The sequence below is a fragment of the Letharia lupina genome, assembly GCF_014066315.1.
Source record: "Letharia lupina isolate WasteWater1 chromosome Unknown contig_5, whole genome shotgun sequence".
Lineage (NCBI taxonomy): Eukaryota > Fungi > Ascomycota > Lecanoromycetes > Lecanorales > Parmeliaceae > Letharia > Letharia lupina.
Genome location: NW_023502974.1, coordinates 202,547 through 215,406, shown reverse-complemented (window position 1 = coordinate 215,406; position 12,860 = coordinate 202,547). Strand labels below are relative to the sequence as shown.

Genomic DNA, 12,860 nt, shown 5'->3' with positions numbered 1-12,860 from the left:
CATTTGCTTGACTGCTTTGATTAAGGTTATCCGGCGGAGAATGGACAGCTGCCCATAGATATCTTGGCGGCTTCGTACGCCACCTATATCAACGTCTTTGAAGAGCGGTAGCAAGCGAAGACCCGAGCTGACTTCGAGGCAAAGATGCTGCTTCCACTGCCTGTCACCTCCGAAGTCAATTCAGTAATTAGGGCTAGGAATCTGTCTGTCCTGTATGACGAGTGCATCATCCCCAGAGTTGAGTTCAGCGTCAAAGAAGAGGTTCAATAACAGTGGCTCCACTCTCATAAACCCCTTCTCTCCCCAACACCCTCAATGTCAACCTCCACCCCGACCGGCACCCTCCCCTCCGCTGGCGGAACCCTGACTTCTTTATTCGGCTCCCCAAAATCCAATCCCGCAAACATCGCACCCGCTTCGCCCATATCTGATAAGTTCCGCTTCTCTGGCTCTTGCGTGCTAAGGCTGGAGTAGAGGAGGTAGCTGGCTATAGCTGCGACCGCCCCGGCGCTTGCTAGCAAGGGTGGTAGAAGTGTAGATGTGAGCGAGTGTGGTGGTGCGTCTGTTGAATGTTGTGGCTGGGTAGATGAGGTGGTGACGATGGTGCGTTTGTAGAAGGGCACTGAGTCGAACGTGCTGTTGAGGATGCTTGCGCCTGCTGAGCTAAGATTTTGTTCGGGGGCTCTCCAAGGCAGTCCACTCTCATTTTCTCCTTGAATCATGGCGGACTGCTCTCCTGTCGAGCTCAGTAACGCATCCTCCACCGTTACTTTCCCGCCAAAGACCTCCTTGACTCCGTCTTCCACGTATTTGCACAAGTCAGGATACCTCCCCCGCAATCCTTCCGCAAGCCACGATAACGGCATTTCCGGTATAAAGGCCAACGAAAGATATCCCAGCGCCACACAATCCAGACTCGACGCTCTCTCATCGCTCAACATCCATTTCTTCTTTCCCAAAAGTTGCTCCAATGGTTTGAACGCCGCATCCACCAGCGCATCCAACTTGAACCTGGCACTCGATTGCTTTTCCTTCATCAGCCCCGTCACTGTGGGCCGAGACGTCCGTAATGATTGCGGTATGAGATCCGCAGCTTTCCTGCTGCTTCTTCGTTCCTCATCTAGAGTGTCGAGGTCTAGAGACGAAAGGCCCATATGCTCGGTTCGCGCTTTGGCGATTGTCCGTCGCTGAGGTGGAACAAAGTATTGGGTTGGCCATTGGAGGATTGAGGAGTAGGCGGTTCGGGTTTTGGAGTAATTTTCGCTAGCGACATAGAGGGAGAGATCGAGGAGGGGGTGGGCTTGGAAGGTAAGGAAGGAGGAGAAGCTAGAACGCGAGACGATTAGCCGTGGATCCTTGAATGTTAAGGAACTAGATCAATTACGCGGTGACGTCTGCCCTGTCTTTTGGTTTGGAAAATTGCCGGTCTATATCCCAATCTCCATCAGACCTTTTGCGTAGATAGTCCACGATGTTCTCGAAGCCGCCAATGGTCGCCGAGCCATCGTGAAGCACCGGTAGCTCCTCTGTCACCTGTATCAGTACATATTTCCACCCAAAGCGATACACAGGTCGCAGCGTGTGGTGGCTCACGGACTGGTAGGACTCAATGTGGCATCAGAACTCGCAACGAGGACCCATTGATCTCGAGGTAACGCCTGGGCTAAGTATGCAATGGCGGTAAGACATTGCGGATCGATTGAGGGTAGAGAGAAGGCTGGGCCCCAGATATGGAGCTCGAGAACCATTGCTGTCTGCTCAGCCTGAGATGTGGGCCAATATTGTTTTGACCGTTTGCCAAGCAATTCGGAGAAAGGTTTATCCTAGAGTATGAATAGAGTTTCTCTCGGAGCCCCTCCCCTCGCTCGCTCCCAGACGGATTTCCCGAGCTCCCATATTGAACCAACACTAGCTCATAGAGTCGCTTTGCTGAAGAAGTGATCACGCCAAAGATGCTTTACACGAGTCAGGGTGATAGTGAAAGTGCAGTGACTTCCAGTGAACTGCCGGTAAAGAGCAACGGGCCTCTGTTCACGGGACCTGCTGAGAGTCTCAGATCCCATCCTATCCAACCCGAAGTCTCAACTTTCTGAAGGCGTTGCCCAGAACAGGAGGGAGCGCCAAGGCATCTTGCGAAATCAACAACCTAAGTCCTTCTTCACTCGCTCTGAATGTCTTAGTCGTGGGTGCTGGTCTCGGCGGCCTAGCCGTCGGGATTGCGCTGGCACGAAAAGGTCATGCGGTCACGATATTCGAGCAAGCGCCTCAGATGGGTGAGGTAAGAACCTCTGAGATCTGAATAGCAAAGCTAGAAGCTGACAGCATGGTAGGTTGGTGCCGGCATACAAGTACCGTCCAATGTCAGCAGGCTGCTCTTACGATGGGGCCTGGGGCCTTTACTCGACGGCAAAGTTGTCGAGCCGAAGGATATATCTTTTCGGCGTTGGAAGAATGGCAACGTCATTGGCTATACGAACTTGGTTCCTCACTTTCACGACACATTCGGGGCTCCGTACTACGTCGTTCACCGGGCTCATCTCCACGAATCAATGCAAAGATTGGCCAGGGAGCTTGGTGTTAGAATCCTTACTGCGAGCAAAGTGATGAATTATGACATGGACGGCCCGTCTCTGACCCTCCAGGACGGATCCACTTTCGGGGGAGACTTGATAGTAGCGGCTGACGGTATGTGAACCAATTCTGGAGAAGCAAAAGCTGCCGCGTTCTGATCAAGGAACCTCGAAGGAATTAACTCTGTTTCCCGTAAAACGATTCTAGATGGCGTCGATAGAGTTCCACTTAGAACAGGATTCGCGGCTTATCGGGCAACCGTAGGTGTCGAGAAAATCAGAGAGGACCCTGCTGTCTCTTGGATACTGGAGAAGCCAGGCATGAATGTCTGGTAATTCACTCTGACCAAGCAATCTCATTTCCAGAATTGAAGCCAACATCCAGTTTCATTAGGATTGGCGAGATGCGTCACGTAATGACCTACACAATAGCTGGGGGAAATTCCTTCAATATGGTTCTCTCCCATCCGGAAGAAGAAGATCCAGAGACATGGGATCAGGGCAAGGCCTTAGAAAGCATGAAGGACCATTTCAAAGGATGGGATCCGGCGTAGGTTGGTCACTATGACTTTCATAGCGTAACTGACAGACGCACTATAGTCTACTGAAACTCATCGCCATGATCGAGAAGACGATGAAGTGGCCGTTGATGACCGGAGCCCCGATCGAGAAGTGGGTCGCACCCACTGGCAAATTGCTAATGCTGGGGGACGCTGCTCATGCTATGCTGCCATACATGTCACAAGGTAAGCCTCGATCCAAGTGACGAGAATGTATGTGAAACAGGATCAAATGTCCACTGACTGTATTGAACAGGCGCCGCCATGGCCGTTGAAGACGCCGCTGGCTTGGCTGAAGCCATAAGTATGATCGGATCGAAGAGTCAGCTACAGATAGCGTTGAACGTTTTCGAGACCATCCGAGTCAAGCGCGCAAACCAGATGCAAGAAGCCAGCCTCATAAACGGTAAGCTGTGGCACTTTGCAGACGGTCCCGAACAGGAGGCTCGTGATATTGCTATGCGCCCTGAGGTCGAGGGCCTTCACTTCGACGAGAGTCCGAATCAATGGAGTGATCCTGTCACCCAAGATTGGTGCTACGGATATGATGCAGAGGAGGCCATGGCCAAGGCTATGAGTAGTGCTTTGGCTAAAGCCAGCCTCCCAGCAAGTGTTAATGATTAAATAGAAAGCAACGGCCATCACTAGAGCCACTTGTGATCCTGCTTCAAGCTCAGACGTCACTCTTCAGCTATCCTTGACAAGAGGATCGTCTCAGTGAATCTGACATCTTACCCATCATGTGCACAATGGTCGATAATAGAACGAAGCTAGCGACAAGATTCCGAATTTCATTAGAAACGCCCATCAAGTCTCAGTCTCCGCTTCGATCAAGCTCTCAGTTCCCTGTTCATAAGTCCAGACCCCTGTAACTTTCAGTCCTGCCTGCCCAAGCAAACCCCTCCACTGCTTTTCCGTCCGCTCCCTGACGGCGCCCAAAGCCATCATCAACCAGTCCATCGATGTGATCGACCACGCCGCTCCGACGTCGGGAACGACGTTCTCGTTGATAAGCAGCTTTGAGTATCCGGGTCGCATAGCAGGCACAACGTTTCGAAGAATCTTGAGACACGAAGCATCATCCCAGTCGTGGAGGACGGAGTGCAGATAATATGCTCTAGCACCTAGGTCACGCCCAGTCAGCTTCTCGCGCAACTCAAACCAATTTTGATGCGAACCTTTGACAGATTGTGGAGTGAAGAAGTCATGGGTAGTCAACTCAGTGCCATCCGAAGCCTTGCCGATTTGGGCGATGACTTCCGGCTGGTCCTGTAGCACTAAGCGACCCCGAATGCCTGGATGCTTGACTTTCAGCTCCTCTAGATCGTGACCCAGACCGCCTCCTACGTCCACAAGGAGGACTGGATTTTTGTCGTCATTTGGCGTGTCGGCTCCGAGTCTTTCTTTCAGTGGGTAAAAGCCTTCGTCCATCCAGCGGCGCTTCCCTTGACGATATCCGCTCATGTAGTTGTTGAAATGTTCGGAATGCTCAGGTCTCTCCCCTAGCCATACAAAGAAGGGTTCTTTGGTGTGGTGGGCGTGTTGGAACGGTCCATCGGCGATGTTCCTCGGGTTTTGTGTTTTTGAGATAACCAGGCGTCCCGTGAAAGGACGGGCCTGCAACGTCAAAGCTGCAGTGGGTCAGCATGACACGCGGCAAAAGCGGGATGTCGCTTGCAAACCAGTAGCTGATCCCCATCACGGTATGTTGGAATAGTCAGGGCGTTAGAAAAATGGGTTGGGGAGAATTCATCGGCACCCGTTTCGCCAACGATGTTCATGGCGGAAAGATGCTTCATCGTCCGAGCTACCTATGATGGGAGAGTAAGCGGTCAAGTCTCGTTGCAGTCATGGACAGGGCATCCGGTTGGACTCAAAAACCATACCGACCAATGAGTCCTCGGCGCCCGTCTGGCTTGCAAGCTTCGAGATGTTTTACGAATCGCCGCCAGCTTCGTTGAGGGCATCGAAGATCTTCAAGTCGACTGCGATTTTGATCGCTGCAAACCGGGCCGGCTGGATGGAATCATTTCATGCTTTTTCGTAGGATAGGATTCCATAATGTCTTCAGACAAGGCGCTGTGCTATACCTCTGCCCAGCCGATTCTCTGGACGGTTTCGCTGGGCGTCTCCACCATCGCTGTCAATCGATGAGATAGCGCCAACAAGCCTTCTCGGGCCCCTGGCTGGTTTTGATGGACAGGGTCAACGAGCGTGTTCATCGCCCTTGCCACGCTGGTGGCATTTTCCAGGTGATTACTCGAGAGATCCGTGGTGGTATATACACCTGACGATCAAGACAGCGAACAGATCTAGCTGTCAAGACACGCTATGGTCGACTGGTTGCGACGACAGAGAAAGTCGGGAATGGCGCAAGGGGTTACTCTTGCCAAATTGAGATGATTGTGAGTGGGTGCAGCCGTGTAGTACGGACAAGGGTTCGGATTCACCATTCATCTCGGAGCGGCGACTTGCATACGATCAGTAACCCACTGAGGCTGTGCACCTTTTTTGTTCCTGCGTATAGAGTTATATATATTACTTGTAGCCCAGTTGGCCTCGCAGGGTTGTGGAGTACATTGCGTGCCCAGGGAGTCAATGCATACTTCAGCTTGGTAATCAGCTCGTGGTTCATTGCATATCGGTATTGTATGAGATGGGAAAATCTGGATGCAGACCACTCTACGGTTCTCATTGTTTCAGGACCCCTATCCGTACTTTATGCTCGGGAAAGGTGCCCGCAAGAACTGGTTACGTTACCGGTGGCTGCCGATTTTCTCGAAGACCGTTTCCTTGATGACCTAGTGCGGTCGCGAAAGGTTTTGACGATTGATGATGGAAAAGACACTGTCGATGATTTTTGTCAATATCTAAGGGTCGTATGCCGCTTCAATTGCCATTCCTTGTGATAATTTGTATGGGAAACACATCGCTAGCATTCATGGTGAACCCCAGTACTCATGGAGCAACTAGGCTTATTGAAACATTGTCTCACTATGACCAACGCAGTCGCCACTGATGAGGCCAAAATTTCAGGCTTTCAGAATTGCTTAGGCGCCATACATCACCAAGAAAGGAAGCAATCCAGACTACCAATGCCGTCCAGCCTCGGGATCCTCCAACATCATTGTCAGCATCGTTGCCGGCACCAATATCAGATGCATCTTCAGCCAAAAAGTCGGGAACCATCTCTATCCTCGCCAGACCAAGCTCCTCGTTTCCCCTCCCAACTAACAATTCTACCCTCCCCTCATCCCATCCTCTTGCTCTCGCCGCCTCGGCCACTAGTTCCCCCATGCGGAGACTCCAAGCGCTGTTCTCTTCCTCCGTCTCATCATCCACTGTTTCCAGCAGATCAACACCTCTGCCTTCCAGCATCTCACTCAGCGGGTAGCTACCTGCAAATTCCCAGTCTAAGATCGCCGCAATCTTCTTATCCCGCATCATGATGTTGCGGCCGTTGAGGTCGTTGTGAACGAGGGTGAATGGTTGCTCTGGGAGAAACGTTGATGGGGATGAGGCTAGTCTGTCCCGAGTCTCTCGTAAAGATTTGATGAATGTGTCTCTTGTCACGACGTCAAATCAGCCTTCATCAATATCGCTATCAGGAGCATGAGTGTAGTAGTAGATTTCTTTATCGTAGCAGCCGAGGACGTAAGCGTGCGTTGAGTGGTAAGGTCCTATGTCGTAACAGTCTGGCGAATAGAATTTGTCCTGCGAGCGTGGAGTTAGTCCACGTATACGTTCATTATTGCGACTTTAAGGCGGCATACTCGACCCTTGAACAACTTCATACCCTCCACCGTTGGGCTGGCAACGAGATCCACCTATACGTGGTGCCGGCTACGAACCCTCTGACAAAGATTCCTATGCCTTCGGGAGTCTGCTCTATACCTGTTTAGCAGCTACTACGCGTTGATTGGTTCCCAACTCGTTAGCTGCAATAGGCGTAAACTTACGGTCCGGCACGTCAGAGGAGCCAAGAGATCTCAAGGGAGCGTACATTTACACATGGGTGTACAATCGGATTCTTCGATTACGACAACGGTCAACTACGTACGAGCGAAAATCGGATAACGAGACGCGTCAGATCGAGGGTTAACGCGTCCCCCTCGAAGAATTCGATATTATCGACATGACGGCGAGCCTCACCCCTCTCGATCGGATAATACCTCCCTCCCTCGCTGATCGGTAACTCTTCCCTAAATACTACAAGTACCCGACTCCGGCCACAGACGAGTCAACTCGTTTACGAGAATTATATGGAGGTTTTCTATAGGAAAGAGACTAGATAAGAGAGCTAAATCTAATATACTTGGAAAATACCCCCTTAACAGCGGAGTCAGCGAGTAACAAGTGATAGTCGTATACCTTTTAGCCAGCTATCGACATGCGAATAGGCCTCGATTAGGTCTTGTATCCCTACGGGAATCGAAGCGAGCTCTCGACTTCGGTTTGACAAATATCACTATTCTCTCTCTTACGTGACGATATATAATGAAATACTGAATATCTGAGTGTACATGAAACGGAGAGGCTAGAGCTCGGCTCTGAGAAACGAGGAAAAAGCTTTAGGGTACATTGCAGAGTGTAATGGTGTCTGGTTGCAATGAAGGCTTTGGAATTCCTCAACATAATGTACATAGCCGTGGTTCTACCACGATTATCTGCCGTACCTTAAATGGGGTACGGATGCCGGACATGGCCGTAAGGCCGAGTGGGTAAAAACGGTTGCACTCTGGGCTACGCCTTTCAATGGGAAGGGGTACGAACAGGGGCACGGCCCTCCGATGTAGGAATTACACACACACACACACACCCTCCACCGTTGGCCCAATCTCGTGTTCCAAGGTCAGACCGCCGATCCGATCGAATGTGATTGTGCCCATTTCGATTATTGTTTGGGCAACTTGTCGGGCAGCTGCCAATTTCTCGTCCTCAGAGTATGCAGTCCATACTGAATCCAGAGGCTGCCCATCAATGTACTCCATCGTGATGTAAGGCTCGTTCCCGGTTTTTCCATCGTCATACGCGTAGACTTTGGGCACTGGGATCGAGGGATGGTCTTTGGCAATGAAAGTGAGGTGGGCAACTTCATTTTCGATCTGCCACGGCAAGAATGCATCGTCGTTTGGCTCGCGGAGTATGGCTGTATGCAAGGAAGTTGTACCGTCTTGTTCAGAGGGTTTTGAAGAAAACGAAACAAGCCACACGTAGTTGTAGCCGCCCTCTGCGAGAAAGTCTACCTTCACATCTTCGATAGCAGCATCCTCGCTACTTATGTTGTGGTTTCCCTCTATCGCAGGCAACACATTTTTGAGGACGCCCTGTAGTGCCTTTCTTGTAGATAGACACTTTCTTGTGGTTGGGACATCGCTCTTGGTGTCTGTCGCAGAGTCCGATATGTTTACAGACCATTGAATGTTCGCAAAGTCAGCATCTATTCCAAGCCACTGTCCAGGATATAGGCATGCTGAAATATGGAAAGAGGTAGAGGACAGATAACGTTTCCTCCCGCAACAGTTTTTATGCGACTGTGGTTTCAGTGCCGATTGGGGAGGGAGACTCCAAGTGAGAATTATATCGTGCCTTTATTTATATAGACCGACTAATGAGACTTTGGAAGCAAGGCATAAATACATCATGAAGCTCAAAATCGACCAAAACTTCATCTATACATGCCTGCTCTCTCATGACTGAAGCCCCATCGCCATTCGCGACAAAGAGTGCCAAAGACAAGTCAATACACCTGGCTGAGAACAATTTCTATATGATGAGACTTTGTAAGGGTTGAGCTGCGAGTAAACGAAACAGACAAAAATCTAATTACACGTGAACAAAGAAATGAAAATCAAATGACCGCAAACAACTAGTACGTATGGTTTCAGAACTCCGTCGATCTTTTGTATGCCTTAAAGAGATGAGTTGAGAAGCGCTTTCAGGTCAAATCCCCTAGCGAAGGGCCACGAAAGACATAATTCGGATTTGAACTTCATCATTCTGTTAGTCACTGGCAGCATGCGCCCAGAGAAACAGGTGGCAGAACCCAGGGCATTCATTGCAGTCACCAACACTAGTTCCGGGCGATTTTGCCTTTTCGTGGGCCAGTCTTCTGACTGACTCTTGAAGAAAGTAATTGAAGCCGCCAATGTTCGGTGACAACGACGTTGGCGAGGCAGCTGAACACTGCATGGAACGGATGGTGGCACTAGGGAGGGTAAGTCCAAACCAAGACGACGATGACTCCGGGAGCGAGTTGGAAGGTACTTCTTACAATGGCTAGCCACATGTGTAGTATTGCGTACTTAGCTTGGTGGGATAAGATCCTGCCGCAGGCTTCCATAGAACAATCAAGTCTTCCTACCCACGAGAACCTTGTCATAATCTTACTGAGGGCATCGGGAGCACTTTCACTCCACAACATTGGCGTCAAGCTCAAAAAGGGTGCGGAACCCTTTCCAGTTCCTAAAATGTTTCTTGTCTTCGCGTTGCAGAATTCTCATTCTTTTGATGCTGCACGGGTTCAACCAAGATGCGTGGTCCCAGATATTTCTATAATCGCTATGTCTGGTATTTTCGAGTAATCTACAGGGGGGTATACCGTAATGAGCTTGCGATATGATTGGCCCCCGAAGCGAGGAACGAGTGTAGGGCTGGCCATAGGATACCCCGCTAATGCGAGTCTGTAAAGTAATCATCAAAACCCTGACGCATGTGACGCCACTTGCTTGGCGTCCGGGTGCACCTGCAAGCGCCACCAGACACTGACCGAAAGCTTCTTTCATCCTTGTTTGCGATGGCTTCGAAATCGAAAATGAGTCTAGCAGATTCGCAGTTTTCTGACTGCTGGTGGAGTACCCGGCGTCAGCTTATCAAACCCTGCATTGGGAACGGGTCACCGATCCAGGAACACGCTTGATCATCCCCTAAAAGAAATCGCAACAACACCTCGGGTTTAGATTGCGCTGTAAGAAACGACAGGGGTACACAAGGCTCGATTTTTGGAGGTGTGGGCCTTCGGCATTGATAGACCTGCTCCTCTTGGTCCTCTAAAGCCCGTGTCATCTTAATTTTAATCAGGTACGAAGTCAGGCGGGCATCTTTTGAACCTTTGTTGTTGATCTAGTTAACCACCATCGGTCATTTCAAACCCGTCTTTTCGAACGCCTAGAATCCAGCTTGTCGACCCTGGGCTACTTAAAATGTTCTCGCACGAATTCTTTCAGTTGTTCGACAGGCGTTGGCTTGTCGCTCTTTGTTTACCGGGTGGTGTCTCTGTTCATTCGAATGCAGGAGACTGTCCTAAAGCTACCCTCCTGGTAGTGACCGTTACCAGTCTTTCGTGCTCTCACCCAAGCATGTTCTTTTCTGGTCTTTTGCAGGATATTCAACGATCGTTGGTCCTTTTTTCGACTGTGTGCAGCCAGAGTCACAGATTCTCTTTAATGGTTTCTTCATCCGTCAAACATATCTTCCAAATGCCGACTACTCACCATTGCCAGGTCGGCAAGCATGTCGGATACTGCAAAAAACACATGGAGTACTGCGACTATCGCCCCAAAGTGTGGCACTACAGGAAAGGTTAAACGCTGTGGAGAATGCTTTAATGGAGAACCACCATACACACTCAAACCAACAGGAAAAGATGACTTCCAGATCAAGGCAAGGGGGCTACAACTACGTATGGCTTGTGTCCTATACGACCGAGCATCACGTGAAGGTCCTACGTTTTCCACCCTAATTTTGACTAATTATCTACCAGGTATCGGACATCATCGAGACTCTATCATCTCGGAAGATGATCATCCGCGAGCCCAAAGAGGAAGCTTGGTCATGTCAAATCGAAAACGAAATAGCCTTCCTTACGTACCTTGCCAAAAACCACCCGTCGATACCAGTCCCTAAGGTGTACACTTATAACATCAAGCAATCAGGATCGGACAGTCCGTATATTGCTACGGAGTTCATCGATAGCCGGCCTCTAGATTGCCTATGGTCTAGCTTGACAGAAACCGAGAAAGCAAGTGTTGCTGAGGAAGTTGCGCGAATCATTGGCACACTGAGTGAGATCAATCTCGGCGGTATTGGCGGTTTCACTTTGGAGCATAGACTCGGACCCACCGTTGAAGGCTTCAAATTGTTTAAAGGAAAATTAAGTCACGATTGCTGTTGAGGGTATTACCTGATACGGCGTAAACGTATGCTATACACTGACAATTCATTCTGGACAAGCTCACTCCCCAGCCTTCTACAATATCGGACCATATCCTTCTACACATGCCTATGTGATTGCTTGCTACGATCAAGAGATATATTATTACAGCAACGCGTCTGCGGAAGACCTAGATGAGGACCTCTTTGAAAACATTTCGAAAGAGAAGTTCATCGGGTCCTTGCGAACAGCCCGGGACATATTGTCTTCCAATGTATCCTCGTTCCTTCCCCAAGAGCCTTTCGCTCTCGCGCACGGCGATTTCTGTGGCCCGGAATATAGTAGTGCACGATGGTCACATCAGCGCCGTCATAGACATGGAATTTGCGGGTAGTTATCCGATGAGTGAGCTGCTTGGTGGGGTGGGGGTAGAATGGTTCGAAATGGAAGATGAAATCCTTTGGAGTATCGACCATGGAGCGACCGAATCAAAGACGCAGTAGTGGAGAAAGTGAGGAGCAGGGGTTGGGAGGAGGATCAGGTGGCGCTGTTGGTCGGACGAGGAAACGGCGAGGTACAGCTGGCCAGGAGAGAGATGATTCCTATGGACGACGACGCCGATAGCGATGAGGATGAGGGTGAGGGTGAGGATGATGGAGGTGCTGATGAGAGTGAAAAGGGTAATAATGAGGGTGAGAATGATGGAGGTCCTGATGACAGCGAAGAGGGTAATAAGAATGTTGAGGTCCGGGGTTGGTAGAGTGACCGATGGTGACGTATTAGTCACGGGAAGGGTTTGAATGAGTCAGTTGTACGGTTCGTCATTTTGAACTAGCGATTCAAGTAGGAAGGGTACAATATTTAATATAATTGCAAGGGAAGATGGCGCGGGCCCGGGGCGGGAGTTTGCATGCTTACATGTAACTTGGACCTCCTCCGGTCTCCTTTGCTTTTGGCGCCCTGTGTACTCTCTCTGTTATATCATCTCGATGGGGATTGAATCCCATGGATTTGGAATTTTTTCCACAGATGATCAAATCCAGGATCTATAGGATCGGACTGGTTTTATGCAGACACTTGACCAATCAAATGCCAGACCGCGACACCTCCGGGGCATTTTAAATGCGTGATGTATGCAATCTCCAATCTCCAATCTCATCGCCAAGCCACAGCCGTTCCCGTCTCTTCACTTGCATCATTTGAATCATTATTTTATCATGCACCCAGCACACTCGGGTCTTAAGATCCCCAGCTATCCCCAGCTATCCTCCATTCATCCCAATCCACAATCCCAGTACTTTGAATCCACACCCCCGTTATGCAGCTTATCCTCTTCACTTCTTCGGTCTACGATAGTATGCGGCCACACAATAATAGATCGTCCTTATTTAATCGCCGGTAACTTTCAGGTTGCGTAAACGTGCACATGACCACTTGAATGTGCCCTGACCTTACCCTCCTCTCAAGGCGCACACCCCAATTGAAGCCTCATTCACGGCACCCTCAGCCCTGGCGTAAACCCGAACCCTCCCCCTCATGCAGCGGGCCCTGCAAGATGGCGTCAAGATGCATATGAAC

General features: G+C 50.0%; 5 protein-coding genes across 5 annotated transcripts; 2 read left to right on the top strand and 3 right to left on the bottom strand.

Moving 5' to 3' along the window:
- Positions 1 to 284: 284 nt before the first annotated feature.
- HO133_008324 (uncharacterized protein) lies at positions 285 to 1,748 on the bottom strand (the record flags this gene model as incomplete). The annotated part of the gene is made up of 3 exons (XM_037299191.1): positions 285 to 1,326; positions 1,385 to 1,526; positions 1,598 to 1,748. The coding sequence occupies 3 exons, from the start codon at positions 1,746 to 1,748 to the stop codon at positions 285 to 287; spliced, it is 1,335 nt and encodes a 444-aa protein (XP_037155192.1).
- A 204-nt stretch (positions 1,749 to 1,952) lies between these two features.
- Positions 1,953 to 3,754, top strand: HO133_008323 (uncharacterized protein; the record flags this gene model as incomplete). The annotated part of the gene is made up of 7 exons (XM_037299190.1): positions 1,953 to 2,009; positions 2,057 to 2,278; positions 2,331 to 2,685; positions 2,746 to 2,902; positions 2,965 to 3,120; positions 3,171 to 3,316; positions 3,387 to 3,754. The coding sequence occupies 7 exons, from the start codon at positions 1,953 to 1,955 to the stop codon at positions 3,752 to 3,754; spliced, it is 1,461 nt and encodes a 486-aa protein (XP_037155191.1).
- A 183-nt stretch (positions 3,755 to 3,937) lies between these two features.
- Positions 3,938 to 4,911, bottom strand: HO133_008322 (uncharacterized protein; the record flags this gene model as incomplete). Its single annotated transcript, XM_037299189.1, has 2 exons — positions 3,938 to 4,747; positions 4,813 to 4,911. 2 exons carry the CDS (start codon positions 4,909 to 4,911, stop codon positions 3,938 to 3,940), a joined length of 909 nt encoding a protein of 302 aa, XP_037155190.1.
- Positions 4,912 to 6,124: 1,213 nt separating this feature from the next.
- HO133_008321 (uncharacterized protein) lies at positions 6,125 to 8,772 on the bottom strand (the record flags this gene model as incomplete). Its single annotated transcript, XM_037299188.1, has 3 exons — positions 6,125 to 6,651; positions 7,950 to 8,583; positions 8,740 to 8,772. The coding sequence occupies 3 exons, from the start codon at positions 8,770 to 8,772 to the stop codon at positions 6,125 to 6,127; spliced, it is 1,194 nt and encodes a 397-aa protein (XP_037155189.1).
- A 2,003-nt stretch (positions 8,773 to 10,775) lies between these two features.
- HO133_008320 (uncharacterized protein) lies at positions 10,776 to 12,042 on the top strand (the record flags this gene model as incomplete). Its single annotated transcript, XM_037299187.1, has 4 exons — positions 10,776 to 10,811; positions 10,893 to 11,269; positions 11,454 to 11,556; positions 11,749 to 12,042. The coding sequence occupies 4 exons, from the start codon at positions 10,776 to 10,778 to the stop codon at positions 12,040 to 12,042; spliced, it is 810 nt and encodes a 269-aa protein (XP_037155188.1).
- Between the last annotated feature and the right edge of the window lie 818 nt (positions 12,043 to 12,860).